Genomic DNA, 20450 nt, shown 5'->3' with positions numbered 1-20450 from the left:
ATGAATGGATAAAGAAGATGTGGTACCTCTATATAATGGAATACTACTCAACCATAAAAGAGAATGAAATTATGCCATTTGCAGCAACATGAATGGACCCAGAGATTATCATACTAAGTGAAGTAAGTCAGAAAGAGCAAGACAAATATCATACATCACTTATATGTGGAATCTAAAATAAGACACAAATGAACCTACCTATGAAACAGAATCAAGGACATAGAGAACAGACTTGTGGTTGCCAAGGGTGAGGGGGTGGGAGAGGGATGGATTGGGAGGTTGGGGTTAGCAGATGCAAACTATTATACATAGGATGGATAAACAACGAGGTCCTACTCTACTGTATAGCACAGAGAACTGTATTCAGTATCCTGTGATAAACCATAATGGAAAAGAATATATGTTATATATAAAAAAGAATATATATATGTATAACTGAATCACTTTGTTGTACAGCAGTAATTAACACAGCATTGTAAATCAACTATACTTCAATAAAAAAAAAAAGGAAAGGAGTTTTCAATGATACTATACTAAACCGAAAAAAATATATGAGTGAGTTTAAGGTTGGATATTTTTAATGTGGAATTAATGCAAGTACATTTACTTTTTAAGTACATTTATAACGTAATTAAAATTTGAAGACTTAAAGGGAAATTGCTGCTATGTTTCATAGTAATACACATTTATAAACCTGAAAAAATACAGTGCAGTTACAAATACATGTACAAATATAGCATTCATTGTACAGTGATTAAAACATTAAAAGACTACACTGTATGTTTGAATATATAGAACTCAGTACTGTCTTAAATGATTAAAATCCCTAGTTTAATACCATGAAAATAAAATGCCTTGTGCAGAGGGGCATCATTATTCAAAGATTTTATCTCCTAGTTCTGTCTTCTAACCACAGGGTCAGCACACAAAAGAAATGTATTTTAATATCATTTTGCTGTTGTTGTTATTGTTGCAGAAGCATTCATTGAAATATCAAACATATGGACATTTTCATGAGTCAGTTATAAATCAACCATCACAAATTCCAGCAATTTGACATTAGAAGATTTATAATTTACAGGTAACTTTGAATAAAATACAATTGGTTTGTCATATAAATGGTTACATCTAATGATACCACTGAAATAAACTATGATTTGACATGATACACAAACCTACTTAAAAGATAATTTATGTATTATATAGTTATTGTGTTGTTTTCTGTAAAACCAATCATCAAAAACCATGCACCTAATATGCCAACTTGATAGTAAAACTCACGATCCATGATTCAAAAGGCAGCAGTTTCAAACCATCGTCTTCAGTGGCCCATAATATAAAATACGCCAAGCCTAAGTTCAACACTGCATGCAACAACTGGGCCTGTGCTTTAAAACAAGTGATCTCACTGTTTACATATTTAAAAGAAGGGCATCTATACATATATTATCAAAGAAAAACCACAGGTAGAAACACAATATAACTTAAGAAAACCTGCACTAGAATAGATTTTTCTAGAAAATTCAAAAGCAAGTAAAGACACTGGAAAGCAGAGCTTTGTTACAGGAACACCTCTTGTGCAAATATGAATATTTAACTTAAAGCTGTGATGTATCTAAATTTCAATGCATAAAGTGTAAACTTCAACACATCCTAACTGCAGGATTTTTAGCTTTGGGTCTTTTTAGAACCATTAAGACAGCTCTGACAACCCTAAATACCAGTCCAAGTGCAAAAGAGGTCCTTCAGAACGTATCCCTTTGGTACATTATAGTCACATAGTTAACAAAATTAAATAATAACATATCCTAACAATTACCAAAGGGGTTTAAAATCTCTGATTATCTCGCTTCTCTCTTTGGATTTTTGTTTTGTTTTGTTTAGATAGAATCTGAATGCATGCCATGAAAAACCCTACTTGGAAACAAAATAACACTGCACTTTTCACCTGGGGGGATTGGAAGGTGTGAAGATGGCTTCTTGCAAGAATGAGACAAACTGTGAATGACGAAGTCCACCTCAGTCCTGAGGAAGTTCTGTGAATGTCATGGGTAGCATAGGATCATCCTGACTCTTGTGCTGTTTATCTGTAACACTTTTAAGAACTGTAATCTAGTTCATACCTTCAAAGGAAATCTTATTTTTTAAAGTCTATTCATTCTCCTTTAATTCAAGGGGAACTTAGTTTCCTTGTGTTACTCAGAGCAGCATCTACAAAATAATGAAGAATGATGTTAATACTCGTGACTTTTAAGGCCAAAAATGTCGTCTGTGCTATGACTTCTAACGCTAACTGTGAGGATTCAAAAGGTCCATCATAAATTCAAAGGTGATGTCTTTTGGTTGTTTATTTTAATTTGAAAGTCGTTATTCTGTTACATAGTGATTTATTAAAGGCATCTATTTCATGAACGGCATAACTTCACTAGAAGCAAAATAAACAGAATTCACATCTCCTAAAACCAGATTTCCCGAATATCGTATGAATTATGCTGTGTGCATATAGATGAAACATGTTAAGCACATAATTAACGGAGAGACCTTTACATTCCATTTGCCAGATTTCAAATAAGATACTCTAATACATATTTTGAAACCTAAGTGCTGTTGACAGTTGCATATGCGATCAACTTTCATTTCCTAATCCATTAACTGACACACAGTACAATATAGTTTTGTAGGCCACATTATACTATTTTGCTCTATGCAATGTAATGAGGAACAGATCTCAGTCAAGACCACTTGATATAGCATTCAACCAAAATCTACCAAGTACGGATTTGTCAATTCGATCTGTCATAAATCCATGTTATTTGAAAGTAATGTATATTTTTAAAACTTCTGAAGTCAGAACTTTCTAGAGAACAGGGAACTATGGGACCTTGTCACCTTATCTAGTAGCATGTCATACCAAGAGAGTAATACATGCTTTAAATGCTGATGGTATATCAATCCATTACACTTAACTCTCCTGATGACACTGCAAAAAAGAAAAGGATATTGAAAAAGTGTACTGATGGTAGAAAATAAAACTGAAAAGAATAATGTTATTTTTTCCAAATAAAGTGTATGTATGTTAACAAATGTATAGTAAGTCCTTCACTGACTGAAAAATAAGCACAAGCCCTAAACCTACTGTGATTATTAGTTACAGTAATGGAATCATTTCAAATTAAAACTAATCATATATGTAATTTTACATGTCCTGCATTACTGTTAGCTAAAATTGAATGTAATTAACTTTGTCCTGAATTAACTATGAGGACACCTGGCTCTATATTTAAAATGATGATGATAAAAGTTATGGAAAATCTACTGAGTGTTCCTAATGTTGAATACAAATGCTAATATTATATGGAAGTTAGATGAATGCCCTTGGTGTTTTCAATTTTGAATTTTGGAGACCTGAGTACAAGAAAGGCCATTATTTTCTAGTATATACACTGCACTCTTATTTCATGGCTTTATTGGCTTATAAAATATGCTTCATTAAAAAATGATTTATATATTTAATTTACACAGCTCTTCGAGCACGTATTTTAAGTGACTCATGTGTTTCTTTGTCTCTCTCTCATTAACCACTTAAATAAGCATAAAGCAGTTGGCAGAAAGCTGGCCATATTTATTTTCAAACTTAACTCTTTAATGTGTAAGATGGAATCAGTTAATTTGAGGGGAATATATGATTCATTACAACTATCTGGCTTTTGAAAGTGTTCAAAATGTCACTATCTTAGGTTTTACCTTATTCGAACACATATACGTTTTTAAAGTGTAAAGTGCTCAATTCAGCATGTGCAATGTTTCTTTGTGTTTGTCTGATACTCTTCTTTTATGGTTAGTACTTTTTCTGCCCTGTATAATTTACAAGAAAGAAACGGTTAACTGCTCAAAGGCATGAAGATGTTGTCCTGTGCTTTTAGAAGCTTTATGATTCTAGCTTTTATGTTTAGGTCTATGATGCAACTGAAATTAATTTTTGTGTATGGAGTGAGGTGTAGGGATGGTGGCTCATTTTTTTTTTAATGTGGATACCCAGTTGCTCCTGCACAATTTGCTAAAACAACCTTCCTTTCCCCATTCAGTTGACTTGACACCTTGATTAAACATTAATCAGTTATACATATGTGGGTCTATTTTTTTAAATTCTTTTAAAATTTTATTTTATTTATTTATCTTTGGCTGTGTTGGGTCTTCATTGCTGCGCGCTGGCTTTCTCTAGTTGCCGCCAGCGGGGGCTACTCTTCGTTACGGTGCGTGGGCTTCTCATTGCGGGGGGCTTCTCTTGTTGTGGAGCATGGGCTCTAGGTGCGTGGGCTTCAGAGCGCAGGCTCAGTAGCTGTGGCGCACGGGCTTCATTGCTCCACGGCACATAGGCTCTTCCCGGACCAGGGCTCGAACCCGTGTCCCCTGCATTGGCAGGCGGATTCTTTAACACTGCGCCACCAGGGCAGTCCCTGTGGGTCTATTTTTCTTTCTTTTTTTTTTTTTTTGCGGTACGCGGGCCTCTCACTGCTGTGGCCTCTCCCGTGGCGGAGCACAGGCTCCGGACGCGCAGGCTCAGCGGCCATGGCTCACGCGCTCCGCGGCCTGTGGGATCTTCCCGGACCGGGGCACGAACCCGTGTCCCATGCATCGGCAGGTGGACTCTCAACCACTGCGCCACCAGGGAAGCCCCCTGTGGGTCTATTTTTGAACTCTATTTTTCTATACGTAAACCAATACCACACTGTATTCATTACTGTAGCCTTTTAGTAGGTTTTGAAATCAGGTATGTAAATCCTCAAGATTTCTGAGATTCCTCTGTTCTAGGTTGTTTTTTGCCTTCCATATACATTTTAGAATATACTTGTCTTTATTTTTTCTTCCAAAAGGGCTTGCTGAGATTTTGACTTCATTAACTGTCTATTTGGGGACAATGGATTTCTTAACAATGAGATTTCCAATCCTCGAATATGGTATATCTCTCCTTTTAGTAGGTCATCTTAAATATACCCCAGCAATTATTTGTGGTTGTCAGTATAGAAGCCTTAGACATCTGTTGTTAGATTTATTCATATTTATTTTATATTTTATATTACTAATGTAAATGGTATTTTTTATTTCTTTTTTTTCTAATTCTTTGTTGCTAGGATATAGAATTACAGTGTATTTTTTATAATTATTTTATATACCATGGCCTTATAAAATTCACTTATTACTTCTAATAGGGTCTTTTTGTGTAGAGATTCCCAATGGTTTCATACATACACATGATCTGCTAAGCATGATAGTGTTGTCTCTTTTCTAATATTTTGGTTCCTTTATCTCTTTATCTTGAGTTATGGCACTGGCTAGGACTTCCAATATAATGTTAAATAGAAATGGTGCGAATGAATATCCTTGGCTTATTCCCAATCTTAGGGGCAAAGGCTTCCAATATTTCATCATTAAGAATGAGGTTAACTGTGATTTTTCACAAGCACACATTATTCCCTTTATTCGTAGTGTGGTGAGAGTTGTTATCATGAATGAGTATGGAGTTTTGTCTAGTGCTTTTCTGTATCTACTGAAATGATTATATAATTTTCCAATTCATTATATTAATATGGCAAATTATACTGACTTTTGAAGCATGTAATACAAGTACTTAATTTAAAGCTATACAATTCCCTACATTTCCTTCCCTCTTGAGCTGCATCCCCAAATTTTGATATGTCACATTTCATTTTCATCCAATTTTAAATCATTATAATTACTCTTGTGATTTCCTCTTTGTCCCATGTGTTGTTTAGATGTGTATTATTTAATATCCAAATATTTAGGGATAATCTATTTCTAATATAATATCTTTTGAGACTTTATATGATTCCTATCTTCTGAAATTTATTATTTCTTTTGTGATCCAACGTATAATCTATCTTGGTGAATGTTCCATGTATACTTAAAAATAATGGTGTATTCTGCAGTTGTTGGGTGTCAATTTTGAATAAATGCCAACTGGTTCAGGTTGTTGGCCTATCAGACTTTTCTGATTACTAATTGTCTAAATAATTCAGTAATTCAATAATTATCAAAAAAAAAACCTTTGAAAGGTGGCCCAGATTTAGAGAAACAAACAAACAAACAAACAAACAAAAACACAAACAAGAAGTGACTCTATTTTGGGGATTCCCATGTGACCCAATATTTATATTGAGCCCTATCACCCTTAGATTTTGTTTCATGTCATAAATGAAATTTAGAACCAAGTAAGTTACTCCTGGCCTATTAGATTCATTTAAACACAAGGTAACATCACCTAGAATTCAAATACAAGTCCAAAACTAGGAATTCAAAGGAAATATGTACATAAAATAATAATAATCTTGTTCACAGACAAATTTGTTGTTTTTGTGCTGCCTTTTTATAGATAGCTCAGTATCAGGTGAAAAATTTATAAGAATACTGGTTTGTGTACAGAAATTTCATGTACTAATGCTTGGGTTAATAGAAAGGAACATTCTCATTGCTTCGTCATATCTTCACACATTAAGTCTTGGGAACAGACACAGGGTATGTTTGTGCGCGTGTGCGTGTGCACGTGCATGCACAAACGTGTAGCAGAAACCTACCATAAGGAAATAGCATGCTCTTAGAACTGAGTAAAAACACACTGGTGAAGCATCCTTGGACAGTAAGGCTGGTTCCTTAAAATCATATCATCAGTATTTAGTTCTGAAGGATCTCTTATAAGACAGCACTGTACATGAAACTTTCTTTCAAACCTATCAACCTTGTAGAGAAAAGTTTAACATGTTTAAAACATCTCTATTCATTAATTTAAAACTATTAAGGGAAAAAATTAAATCCTAGCTAACATAATGTGCTTGCAGCTCTATTTCTAAGTGCAGAGAGGTTCTTACCCTATGCCAATTACATATTTGGTGGAGCTTTAAAATTTTTAGCCTTTAAACAAATAGCATACAGTCAAGTTCATATTATACCTGTAACTTTGGCATTCTGAAACCTATAGTCACCGACTAAAACCTGCAAACTGGGGCTTCCCTGGTGGCACAGTGGTTAAGAATCCACCTGCCAATGAAAGGGACATGGGTTCGATCCCTGGTCTGGGAAGATCCCACATGCCGCGGAGCAACTAAGCCCTGTGCCACAACTACTGAGCCTGCGCTCCAGAGCCCGTGAGCCACAACTCCTGAAGCCCAGGCACCTAGAGCCCATGCTCCACAACAAGAGAAGCCACCGCAATGAGAAGCCCGCACACCGCAACAGAGTAGCCCCCGCTCGCCGCAACCAGAGAAAGCCTGCACTCACCGACAAAGACCCAACGCAGCCAAAAATAAATAAATTAAAAGAAACAAACAAACAAACAAAAAACCCTGCAAACTGTTCCCTGGAATCAGATCTTCTTTTCTTCTGTTTAGATTTTTCATCAACCTAAATAATAAACTAATTAGTAGCCAATAATGGTAATATAAGGTAATAAAATCAACATATACGTTGCATTAAAGCTCAGATTTTCACAAACTATTGCACGTATTCAAAGACCTTCATGACACTGTGCTTGAGTCCTCTGACTACAAAAGACTTAGCTCACTAGCAAAAATGGTTATTATGTTAATGACCCATCATTAATTTCACCGTCAGCTGTACACTCTTCCCCCTTTAGGGTCAGAGTACACAGTCAATGTAGCACTTCAGTTAAAGTTATTGACACAATGAAGGCAGAATTATTTCATATAAAATTTCCAAAAGCTTTATGGAAGTTTCATTCAGTCCTCTTCCAAATAATATTTCCTTCTTGCTTTGGGTTCTCTATAATTAAACAGCATATCTGGCAGAAGCATCTTTGCAATCAGTGCTGTATAAAGTCAAACGCATGAGGATAGAATGATAAGACTAAAAAGTCAGTATTCGAACTGATAAAGCAAAGTGTGGCTATGTTGTAAAGTAGCGAACATGGTCCCTGGCACATAGTGGGCATTCACTAAACATGTGATGAATTAATGCATGACTTAAACGACCTAATGTAATGTGATCTGTAGCCATTACAAAGCCTGACGTATCAGCTGAAACATCTGAGCCAAAGGTAAACCACAAAAGAGCATGCAGACTCATAGCATTTCATTCTTTCAAAGCATTTTTCACTCACCAAAGGTTAACATTCCTTTCAGTGAGCTATATAGACACGGCTGAAGCAATGAAAATGAAACACTGATAAGAAATGTGTTATTTCTGCTTCTTGAGACTGTATAACAAAGATACAAGTAAAGCAGAACAATTGATTAGATATCCGTGTGCCCCAGGCGGAGGTCAACATAGTCATGGAGAATTCACCTACCATTGACCCTCAGCATCCTCACGGAGAAGCTGAATGACATCTCCATTTCTAATCAGGAGGTCTTCTGAGCCTCTCTTCCTGCAATCTGCTAGGGCTTTATATTTGCCTGGAGACTGTAAGGTTGTTTTGAAAAGTGACATTACAAATTTGAATGCAAAACTACTTGCGTAAGTGCCTGTTCTGTGATGTACAGACTTCATTCTTTACGTCAATGGTAAATGTGGTTAGCTGCAGCGGCTTTGAAGTAACAAACAAACACAGAGCAGTTTGTGATGGCAAAAAAAAAAAAAGCAGGACATGTGTTTATTTAACCTGAAGAATTAATTTTTATTTGCAAAAAGAGCATTACAGCATGAACTACACAGAAAATAACAGAGCACAGCTGATTTAAGTTACATGAATAATAAACATAAATCCAGAAAAAAAACAAGCATGAAGATAATTTTTAAATACTGTTATTTGTAAACTACTCTCATTAAAAATAATTATCTTGGCACATAAAAAAGGCAATGGCCCTGAACAAAGATTTACTAACGCCCCCAAAAGGACTCCTTGCTTTGTTATCGTTTTGCACAGGTAAAAATAATGCGCACAAAAGCTTAGTCCGATAAAAGCATATTAAACCATAATGTTGTGCTTTACTTGGCCTTAATCTTTTTGCAGCTGTAATTTTAACTTGATTCATTAATAAGCTAAATAATCCAAGGCACACTGATTGCATTTGGTTACAAGGTAGACAGAGAAGAAATAGTAATCTTCAAGTCCAAACGTATTCTGAGATGAGAATTTTTCCAGCACAGTATCTTATACATTGAATATATGATTTTAAAGAGTAAGAGTACCATAATTAAAACTTTTTTAAAATAAAAGGAAAGAAATAATTAAGTGGTGTTGATTCTTTGCACGTCCAAAGGAATTAACCTGAAAACATTATCCGCATCACTCGGGCTGAACGTCTTTTGAGCAGTATTTTTATCAAATGGGCCGAGGAGCAGGCAGGAAAGAGCTACTTGCCATTTAACAGAGTAGCTTCATTAAAATAGGACAGCCATCTCCGACACCGGCCTCTACAAGGGAAGCAGCACCCATTATTTCTTGTTTTTGACTTGATAAAGCGAGGCTAAAAGATCAGCTCATTCCAACCTGTTTTGCTTTCTAGGTTGGGGGTTATTTAATTGAGGGGGTATGGAATGCACTATATTGTCCCTTGTATGTTTTCCTTAGTAGCACAACTCAGGGAATTCTTGGGAGAAGAGAGGAGAGCTAGTAGGTTTTTCTACATTCCCATCCCCTATGATGAAAGTATTAATCAATTTGGCATATTTGCTTTATTTTCTGACACCATAGCTGGAAAAATGCTTACTGAAGGCTTTCTCGGTTCTTGACAATCCCTTCATAGAGCATCATTCACAGCAAACATTGAAATCCCAACTGGCTTCCCTTGACTTACTGCTCACATCTGAACAACGATCCCTCCTGTCCTCAGATAATGTTACTTCAGGAAATGAAGTTCTTTTTATTTATTCATCTAAATCAGCAATTCTCAAAGTTTGGGAGGCTGACCGTTGGGAGTTCCAAGGGTCTGCAAGGGTCAAAGCTAAATATATTATTTGCCTTTTTCACTCTCATCCTCTCACAAGTCTACAGGGGAGTTTTCAAGAGGCCACCGAATGTGTGATCGCACAACAGACTGAATGCAAACGCAAATATGAGAATCCAGCTGTCTTTTCTGAAGCCAGATGTTAAAGAAATTTGCAAAAATATTTCATTTATTATTATTTTTTTTATTGGTTGCACTGTGCAGCTTGCGGGATACCACTTCCCTGACCAGGGGTCGAACCCATGCCCCCTGCACTGGAAGCGCAGAGTCCTAACCACCGGACCGCCAGGGGAGTCCCTTATTTACTTTTTATTTTTTAGGCTGCAAAAATATTTCAAATGCCACTCTTCTCACTAGATTTTTTTGGTTTCAAAAATGTAAATTCATAAAAAAAAAAAAAAAAATGTAAATTCATTAAAACGTTTGAGCACTGCCAGTCTAGGCAACGAACGCTGGACAAACCTCTTACCAGCTCTGAGCTTCGGCTCAGAGGGAATAAAGCCTCACTAAGACTATGAATACTCAGTGTGAAATCACTTTGAAAACTGTAAACGACCATACAAATACGAATTATGGTCACTGTCTTATTAGTGGAAAGAATGTTCTGTTGCTTTTTAAAAGAAAGCATTCCAGCGTCGATGCACCTTTGGGATTCTCCATGCCATTACTCCCTCACCCCAACACCAGAACTGCCAAACCGGATTTATTCCTCTGAAAAGCACCAAGGAACAGGCCACTACAAAGCACCGTTCCCACCCTCCACCCTGGTGACTTCAGAAAATTGGAGATTTATCCTAAACAGTCCTAACTCCCCTCTAATAATCCACCAGGATCCTAACAACACTGCAAACTAGTTCTTCTATAAAACACTTCCTTCTACCCTAAAGCAACCTTTACTTTCACGGGGTGCCCTCTTGCTGTGATATGCTGAGATCTGTAGCCTTAGCATGTTTTTTGACAGCCCACTAAAATATATTCCCCAGATGGTATTAAATAGTTTTTAATGTGTAATGTTTATTTCCTATACTTTCTAATCTGGAATCTAAACTGATTTCTAAGTATATCTGAACCTCCTTTGTGCTCTGATTTTATCTCACATGCCCAGATTGAAAACAGACTGGTGAAGCTCAATTAAAGATAAAATTGGTCACGATATGGGACTTGGAATGATTGACTATCTCATCAACTTCAGTAGGAGCTCCGTGTATAGCTCAAACAAGTTCTCACAGAGATAAAAGTGCTTACTGAATGTTCACAGTAAGACTCGATTCAAATCTTTTGGCTGTGGAAATGACCTCATGACCTCAAGGATACTGACAAAGGATTGCCCCTATGTGCCTCACCTATTTCATCAATAAAATTGCTTGAAGGGTTTTTATTTATCTTAATATGTCATTACTAACCATTAGAGGCCTTTCTTCTTCATTGTCATCATAAGAAGAGTAGAAATAGTTACTGGGCCATTCCTCAGGCTCAACAGAGATTTCTGAAGGTGACGACATCTCAGTCCAAACTGTAAGAAAAACATGGAGGGTGGCAGTTACTGGTCCACCACAAGGAGAGAAGTAAAATGAAGTGTAATAATCAAGGCCATACCCTTCAATGGTCCAAGAATAATATCTTTTGTAATAAAACCTCCAATGAGGTTGTACTAGTTTAGAATTTCTGATATTTCAGAAAGGGCCTAGAATATCTACACTTCTTTTACTTTTTAGGATAGTTTCCTGTTGGGGGTGGTGGGAGTTATTACAGATAATAATAAGGTAAATAACATTCCAGAGAACATTTATCCCTTCTTATAGAAAATCATCTCTTCCAAAAATTCTTTCTATAGCATTCTTCTTGGTCCCACTTAAATAGCACTTATAACATTCTACCTGGTAATATTGTTATATCGGACTTGTCGTATCTCTTTTATTAGGCAGGAACCATGTGTTACACATTGTGTGTCTCATAAGAACCTGCCTGCAAGAGATGCTTAATTAATAAAATGCATTGAACTGGTATGGATGAAGCAATCTGATATAGGCAGAGAAATGACAGCATTTCATCTTGGCCACACTGAACTATTCATGTAACCTTGGAAGAGTCATGTTAACTTTCTCTGACTTGGTTTCCTCATCTGTCAAATGAAGGCAGTGGTACTAGGCTCCCTCCTGATGGCTCAGGGGGCCACAGTATAGATGACCTGAGGGAAGCGACACGTAAATGGAGAACTGAAGCTGAGCAAGGTTGTTGTTCCTTGTTTCTCCTCAGCTAGTAGAGAAGTCTTCCAGATTAAGGAACATCATATTTAAGCACTGAGTATCAGGCACCCCGTTAGGCATTTCCTCAGGGAAGTCTATGCTGTTGATCCCAGAGTTGTTGAGGTGACCCTTGCAGGTGCTTCGGAAGCGCCTTCCCTGTTATCACACTATCAAATTGAATTTTCATTGCTTTTTGCATTATCCTTCTACTCTCCTAGCTTCGTGGGGATGGCAGCTGAGTGTATCTCAGTTAGCCTGTATGCCCAGAGTACTGCACAGTTCCTGGCACACAGGCTGTTATGTTTGTTAAATTAAACAAATTGTTTTAAATCCCTTGAAATGACCCAATTTGCAAAATAAAAAGAAATATTCCTGAGCTGTAAATGACTCTTCTCTATTCATTAAACTTACAGTGAGTCAAGCAAGTGTGCATCCCTTGATGCAGGATGTGTTTTATTCACCTCTGTATCCTGTGTAGGAGGGGCTCCCAAACTTGAGAAGGTTCCAGAAAGAATCACATGAAGAACTTGTTACATTACAGCTGGCTGGGTCTCACTCCCAGAGTTTTTGATTCAGAAGGTCTGGGATGGAGCCAGAGCATTTGCCTTCTTAACAAGTTTCCAGGTGATGCTGATGCTACTGGTCCACGGACCACACTTTGACAACCTCTGCTCAGTCGAGTATCTTGCATATACACAAGACAGAAGAGTCTTCTAAAAATGGGTTAACTTTGTTTTCTCCATATAAAGTGAATAGATGGGTAGATTTCTCAAATTAACAACGGGAGGAAACAATTTGCACAGCCATGAATTCTGCCTTCGGATGAGCATTACACATACCTGTATTTGCTTCTGCCCGAACTGACGCGATGGCCTCACCGACTTCCACCATAGCGCTGGTGTGCGCCAAGTCAGTTTCCTCAGCACCTATAAAAGCTCCCTGTTGCCTTCTGAAATAGTAAATATGTAAAAACTGGTAAGCTTTTTTTCAGTTTAAGAGTAATAAGAAATTTTAAATGGTATTTCTTCTACTAATACCATGTGTTAAGAACATAGTCTAAGAATCCATTCAAACAGAGCTGATTTTCCCCCTTATTTAAGTCTGTGTGATAACAGCTCATAATATACAAAAGCTTTAATCCTGGGATCCAAGCCAGCATGGAAAGAAAAGGCTCCTTTCTGGACCCAAGGCAGGTATATTGTTTAGAATCCCTGTTTCATACTATATTGTATACCCAAAATTTGCTAAGAGGTAAATGCTAAATGTTCTCACCACAGACACAAAAAAGGATAACTATGTGAGGTGATGGATATGTCAATTAGCTTGATTGTGTTGATTATTTCACAGTGTATATGTATGTCAAATCATCAAATTTTACTCTTTTTTTAAAATATCTTTATCGGAGTATAATTGCTTTACAATGGTGTGTTAGTTTCTGCTGTATAACAAAGTGAATCAGCTATACATATACATATATCCCCATATCCCCTCCCTCTTGAGTCTCCCTCCCACCCTCCCTATCCCACCCCTCTAGGTGGTCACAAAGCACCGAGCTGATCTCCCTGTGCTATGCGGCTGTTTCCCACTAGCTATCTATTTTACGTTTGGTAGTGTATATATGTCCATGCCACTCTCTCACTTCGTCCCAGCTTACCCTTCCCCCTCCCCATGTCCTCAAGTCCATTCTCTACGTCTGCATCTTTATTCCTGTCCTGCCCCTAGGTCCTTCAGAACCTTTTTTTTTTTTTTAGATTCCATATATATGTGTTAGCATACGGTATCAAATTGTACTCTTTAAACGTATATAATTTTAATTGTCAACTATAACTCAATAAGTTGGAAAAATATAAACAACAAAAAAACCCTATTGTTCTATGAACTTTTAACTTCAATGAATTAGGCAAAGTGTATATGAATGACAATGAAACCTCAATCTGATTAATACTGTTGAGTTGTATCAGCTTCTATAGAGTCAATTGCTCCATGAAATCTAAAGACTTTACTTCCAGAATACATGATAAAACACTGAGTATTGTGAACCGTGGAAAATAAAGACTTCCACCGTGATTTTAAGATGGTTCTCCTGCGGCTTCCCTGGTGGCGCAGTGGTTAAGAATCCACCTGCCAATGCAGGGGACACAGGTTCGAGGCCTGGTCCAGGAAGATCTCACATGCCGTGGAGCAACTAAGCCCGTGTGCCACAACTACCGAAGCCTGTGCCCCTAGAGCCCGTGCTCTGCAACAAGAGAAGCCACCGCAATGAGAAGCCCGCGCACTGCAACGAACAGTAGCCCCCGCTCGCCACAACTACAGAAAGCCTGTCCGCAGCAACAAAGACCCAATGCAGCCGAAAATAAATAAATAAAAAATAAACTAAAATGGTTCTCCTAAAGCCTCAGATGAATCAACATACTTTGCACCTGATCTTAGCTACCTATGAAAGATGATGTGCAACAGAGAAAAAGAGTATTTTTATTTTTATTGGAGTACAGTTGATTCACAATGTTGTATTAGTTTCTGCTGTACAGCACAGTGAATCAGTCATACATATACATATATCCACTCTTTTTTAGACTCTTTTCCCAGATAGGTCATTAGAGAGTATTGAGTAGAGCTCCCTGTGCAGTAGGTCCTTATTAGTTATCTATTTTATCTATAGTCGTATGTATATGTCAGTCCCAATCCCCCAATTTATCCCTCCCTCACCTCCCCCCAACCCCGTAACAGTAAGTTTATTTTCTACATCTGTGACTCTATTTCTGTTTTGTAAATAAGTTCATTTGTACCACTGAAAAAGAGTACTTTTAATAAGTCCTTCAATGATCCCTACATCATGCAGATGCTGCGTGGTGAATTTCTGTGCCAAGGCTTTGGAATCACCATGAGGATTCTTTCTGCATATATGTAAATGTTGTATGGAAACTCCACCTTTTAAGATTCCTAGAGGTGGAATACAATGGCCACATCTCTAAACCAGCAGCAAAGCTATCATTGAGGACGGCTGCCTTCCTCAAAGACGTGGTTGTGTCCAGGCACAGCCCCCGCCCCACAGCCTCCGCCCCCGGGATCCAGACCTCCTCTCTAGCTACACAGAGAGGGCAAGTCACCAGCAAGTGGTCTCCATCAAGAGACCACAAAGCTGCAGGCCAGTATTAGCTGCCAGTACTTCATCATTCTTATACCTCTCCTTCTCCAATCAGATTGAAGGTGCCCAGAAATACTTTGAAGAGAAAGCCATGAGTGTAGCCGCTTTTGCTAGCAGCCTACATGCAACTCCCCCCAGGGTATACTGAGAACAAAGCACTTATAATCGTGTTTAAAAATTAGCCCAGACTATTTTTTTTTTTTTTTTTTTGAGGCAAGGAATACGACTTTATTTGGAAAGCTGGCAGACCGAGAAGATGGCAGACTAATGTCTCAAAATAACCATCTTATCAGGGTCTGGATGCCAGTTTCTTTTATAGAATCCGAGAGGGAAATAAAGTAAAAAGGCATAATAGTGAGAGGCGGGGAGGAAGTAAAGTAAAAAGGGCCATCAGTCTTGCAAAACATCTCCTGGGGGAGGGGATGTGTTAATTTCTTCTTTCTTGCCGCCATCCACACCTGGACCGGGTCAAGACGTTTCCCTGAACAAAGGCACTTCCTTATATTCTTTTCAACATCAGGGGAACAGTGGGATAACTACTAAGGACTATCAGGCTGCAAGTCCAAGGACAGAACTGAGAAAATGTGTTTATAGAATTTGATGAGTTATTGCTAAAAGGCCAGGTAATTTTTGTCTGATAGTTTAATTACATTGTTTCATGTTATATACGGAAAACAGAAGATTGGAGAGTGGTAGTTCTTAAAGTATAATCACTTACTCATTCCGCTGAGAAGAAAGATTCTGTTCTGTTAACTGATTATGTTGTTCTTGTTTTTTAACTGTGAAATAAAACAAAGATTATATAAGCATTGTTCGGAAGCCACACTTCTTACTTCCTTGAGGACCAATGACCTTCACATATGCACACACACACACCCCGATCCCATTTGAGTTCACCTTCACAGACTTGAAACAGCCAGAGGGAAGGCCAGTCTGAATTTGGAATATAGAAAAGGGTCGAACCATGTAATATTTTATTCAAGAAATTCAAGTTTATAACTAGCACCACCCCCAGGCCAACATTACCAAGCACTGATTACTGAGGTCCTAAGCAGAGTTGCCTCATGGGAAGCAATTAGAATTAACACATTCAGATTGCTCTATCACTGCACCACTGTTTCTCAGGCACTAGAGCTCATCTTCCATTGTAAAATTCATTCTCCAAAATAGTTTAAACAGCCTCCTGCATCTTGATCTCCTACTAATGAGTTGAGCAAACCATTTCATTATAAATAGTAGAAAGTAAATATCAGCCCCATTCCCTGTAAAAATTATCACAGAATCTGAGTCACTGAGCCGTTCTTGTACTTCTTGTTCTGGAGAATGCGTGAACTTACCTGTCATAAGTTCCTGTTGCTTCAACAAAATACTTCTGATTTCTTTTAACCACATCATCTTCACATCTACATTTGAAGCCTAAAGATTTAAAAAGCAGGGGAGGAGAGGACATGTTTCCTTTTTAGAACGATGCTTTAATAATAAAACAAATGTCACTAAGTATATCAAACACGATTTACATCCTGAACCACCATAATCCAACTCTAACATTTTGATTCTTAAAACTTCTAAGAAGCAAATAAGTAGCCATCGGATTAGATGAAATAACAGCCCAAAGCATTTCGAAATTGGCCTTCAATAATAATGCTCAGAGAAGCGTGAAATATAAATCTCACTTATTTTTTCTGTGTAGGAGGGGTCTTTTAAATATATAAATGTTTTTATGTTTAATTTTGGTAAAACAAAACAAGTTCTACTGTTTCTGAAAAGACAATCTATTGTAGGGACTTCCCTGGCAGTCCAGTGGTTAGGACTCGGTGCTTTCACAGCCGAGGGCCGGGGTTCGATCCCTGGTCAGGGAACTAAGATCCTGAAAGCCATGTGGTGCGGCCAAAAAAAAAAGACTCTTTGAAATGACAATAATCTCTTGAAATGTTCTAATTCCTCTCTTCTTCCGTGAGACAGGTTGAAGCTTACAGCATGTCTGGCCAGGACTTTAACCACATTCTTTAGAAAAAACAATCCGATCTGAATCATCACATCGCCCTGTCTCGTAATCAGGTCCTCTCTGAATGCTGAGCACAAGAGGAACTCAGAACTGTTATAAATCTGTAACTCAAGAGACTTGATGGGGACAGAGAAGCACCGGCCAAGCTCTTGGCTATCAGCTCTTGTTGATAAGTCTCCTGGTGTCGTGGTGAAAACTTAAAGCCATAGAAAGCATCACAGACATATCTCAAGTTGAAGAAAACTTCTGCCAAGACATGGAAGTAACCTAAGTGTCCATCGACAGATGAACGGATTTGGAAGATATGGTACATATATACAATGGAATACTACTCAGCCATAAAAAAGTATGAAATAATGCCATTTGCAGCAACACGGATGGACCTAGAGATTATATATGGAATCTAAAAAATAAACAAACTAGTGAATATAACAAAAAAGAAGCAGACTCACAGATACAGAGAACAAACTAGTGGTTACCAGTGGGGAGAGGGAAGGGGGAAGGGGCAATATGGCAGTAGGGGATTAATAGGTACAAACTATTAGGTACAAAATGAGCTACAAGGATATATTGTACAGCACAGGGAATATAGCCAATATTTTACAATAACTATAAATGGAGTATAATCTTTAAAACTTGTGAATCACTGTATTGTACACCTGTAAAATATAATATTATACAGCAACTATACTTCAATAAAAGAAAAAAAGAAAACTTGGTAACTGAGAAAATGTTTAATTGCATCACAAAGAATAATAATCAAATAATATTTAGGTAACCTACAGGAAAGGACTGAGAACTTTTGTAATGTAACCAAAATTATTTTTGTTTGTAAATGCAGACTTTTGTATCTTAAGGCAGGTTATGGTTTCTAGAACAATTCTTAAGTGACCAACCTGGACAATATAAACTTCTTCCTTCCCAGCATACCAGATTTCAAACTTGCGGTCGTCTCCTTTTACATATTCAGTGATTCCAACTTCATCCATCTACAATAAATGAGTCACCATTTTCATGAGCATTTTATTAGGAAAATGAAATTACATTAAATCTACCCCCATCGTATTCTAAATGAAACAGAATTTCTCACTTCTGCAAAATATATGTTTTATAATCAAAGAATATGAAATGATAAATACAATCAGAGACCTGAGTGTTTATACACTTTCATTAAACTATGCACTTATATAGTACAGACTACATGCTCCATTCCAGTGAGTGAAACAAATGTTTCAAATCTGAGCATCCAAGTAGTCCATGTAAGATTGAATTCCATTATAAATTAACTGTACAGTATAAAAACAAATTATTGTGTCAAACACAGAAGTAAAACTAATTGAACATTGTGGAAAAGGTCATCCAAAATTAATTTAAATGGTTCTTTTTAATAACTTTATGCCAGATAAGTTAATCTCACAAATTACTACGTATGTCTATAGAAGCCCTACAAGTTATAGACATCCAATTTATGGGTCAGGGGAGAACCAACCAGGTACACAGAAATCCCCTCTATTTCCACCAAGCTCTTGGCCTCTCTAGGAAACAACCTGTCATGGGACAGTGATGTCTTCTTGTAGCCAGTGGAAATTAGGTATGCAATATCCCTTCCCTACCATAGTTTTTATTCTCTTTCATATGATTGTGCAAAGCACAAACTCTTCCATTTTCTTTCATCCTGTGCTGCTAGTAGCTTGGTTAATTTCATTTTGAGCAACTTCACTCCCTTGTACACACATTCTCTTTTAGTTTCCTTCTGCCTTCTCTTTCCTTTCAATCATTTCCTAATTAACTAAAGGAATATCTCACTCTCTGTTCCATTTACATGCCTCCCAAATGACCCTAATTAGAGCTGATAAGCATTTAAAGTAGTGCTAGTGAGATCCCCATATCAAGGAAAAGAAAAAGGATTATACTTAGAAATGAAAGAGCCTGTGACATCTACCCTGAATGTACTCAGAAGTTACTTTCAGAATATCCAAAAATATCTTTACATTCCTACTCAACCACTCTAACTAACCTACTTTTGCTCAAACATCAGGTTTTAAGATAAACAATAATCTCATATTCAATCTCTATTTAAACTGATTTTGTTTCAATACATGGTATTGTTTTAACAGCATGATAAGATGGAAGGCCCATGCGCTAGCTACGTGTGCTGGTACAAGTTGCTTAACCTTTCTGAATTTCAGTTTCCTCAACTATAAAGTGGGAAGAGTACCTATTTCATAGAGTTGATATAAGGATTAAATAGCATGCGCTAAAGGCTTAGATAACATGATGAGTTTTTAAAAGTGTGAGTTTGCTTTCTCAACTTTCCCTTATTTGAATAGCAATGGTTTTGCCATTTTTCATTGTATACATAGAGCACAGCATTATAGAGTAAATGAGCTTTTTTGAGTTACTCTGGAAACCTAACCATGATCTCTATCAGACAACACTGTTCTTAGTTCTAAACAATTCACTACAAATGATCCACTGTAATACAATCCATTTGTAATTCATGGATTGTAGATATTTACTCAAATAACACAATATAAAGGTTTTATCAAAAGGTTTTTATTCTACTTATTAAATATTTACTATACCATGAAAACTTACCTTTAGAACCTAGAGGCAGAGTTAAAGCTCTAACTATATGACTATAGTTATATGATATATTATATAATAAATAATATATATAAAAGAACGAGGCTGATTCTACAGTTATACCCTAACTGTGGTCTCCGCCTCACCCTTCACATTTTCACTGATGATTTCTGGTAGCTATGAATATATTTTCTTTATTTTAAAGCATTTTATCTGAAGACATCTTGTTGTATCAAGTGCTCAGGGCCCCAATTTTTAACCTAATTTTCTGTCTTCAGGGTAGTGAGAAGATGTCAACTACCTTGTTAAAAGTCACCCAGTGGGTCAGAACTCTGGGATTATAACCAATAACTACCTATCTTAAGACTTTTATTAGGCAGATCAGCTCGGTGCTTTGCGATGACCTAGAGAGGTGGGATAGGGAGGGTGGGAGGGAGGATCAAGAGGGAGGGGATATGGGGACATATGTATGTATATGGCTGATTCACTTTGTTGTACAACAGAAACTAACACAGTATTGTGAAGCAATTATACTCCAATAAATATCT

The 20450-nt window shown here is 37.1% G+C and overlaps 1 protein-coding gene across 6 annotated transcripts in view; it reads right to left on the bottom strand.

Moving 5' to 3' along the window:
• Positions 1-8640: 8640 nt before the first annotated feature.
• The window catches only part of MCF2 (MCF.2 cell line derived transforming sequence), a 64359-nt gene continuing 52549 nt past the window's right edge, over positions 8641-20450 (bottom strand). For 4 of the 6 annotated variants that reach the window (XM_060002452.1, XM_060002453.1, XM_060002454.1 and 1 more), the window contains 6 exons: positions 18213-18305; positions 16649-16727; positions 16030-16090; positions 13006-13115; positions 11324-11433; positions 8641-9387 (listed from right to left, as the gene is read on the bottom strand). In XM_060002452.1, the coding sequence (XP_059858435.1) occupies positions 9355-9387; positions 11324-11433; positions 13006-13115; positions 16030-16090; positions 16649-16727; positions 18213-18305 (486 nt within the window). In that variant the 3' untranslated portion in view covers positions 8641-9354. The remainder of the gene's footprint in view (positions 9388-11323; positions 11434-13005; positions 13116-16029; positions 16091-16648; positions 16728-18212; positions 18306-20450) is intronic. The other 2 variants (XM_060002456.1, XM_060002457.1) reach the window with 1 other exon arrangement.

Source organism: Delphinus delphis, chromosome X, assembly GCF_949987515.2.
Source record: "Delphinus delphis chromosome X, mDelDel1.2, whole genome shotgun sequence".
NCBI lineage: Eukaryota > Metazoa > Chordata > Mammalia > Artiodactyla > Delphinidae > Delphinus > Delphinus delphis.
Note: the sequence above shows the minus strand (reverse complement) of the source record. Positions and strands in the feature narration are given on the sequence as shown.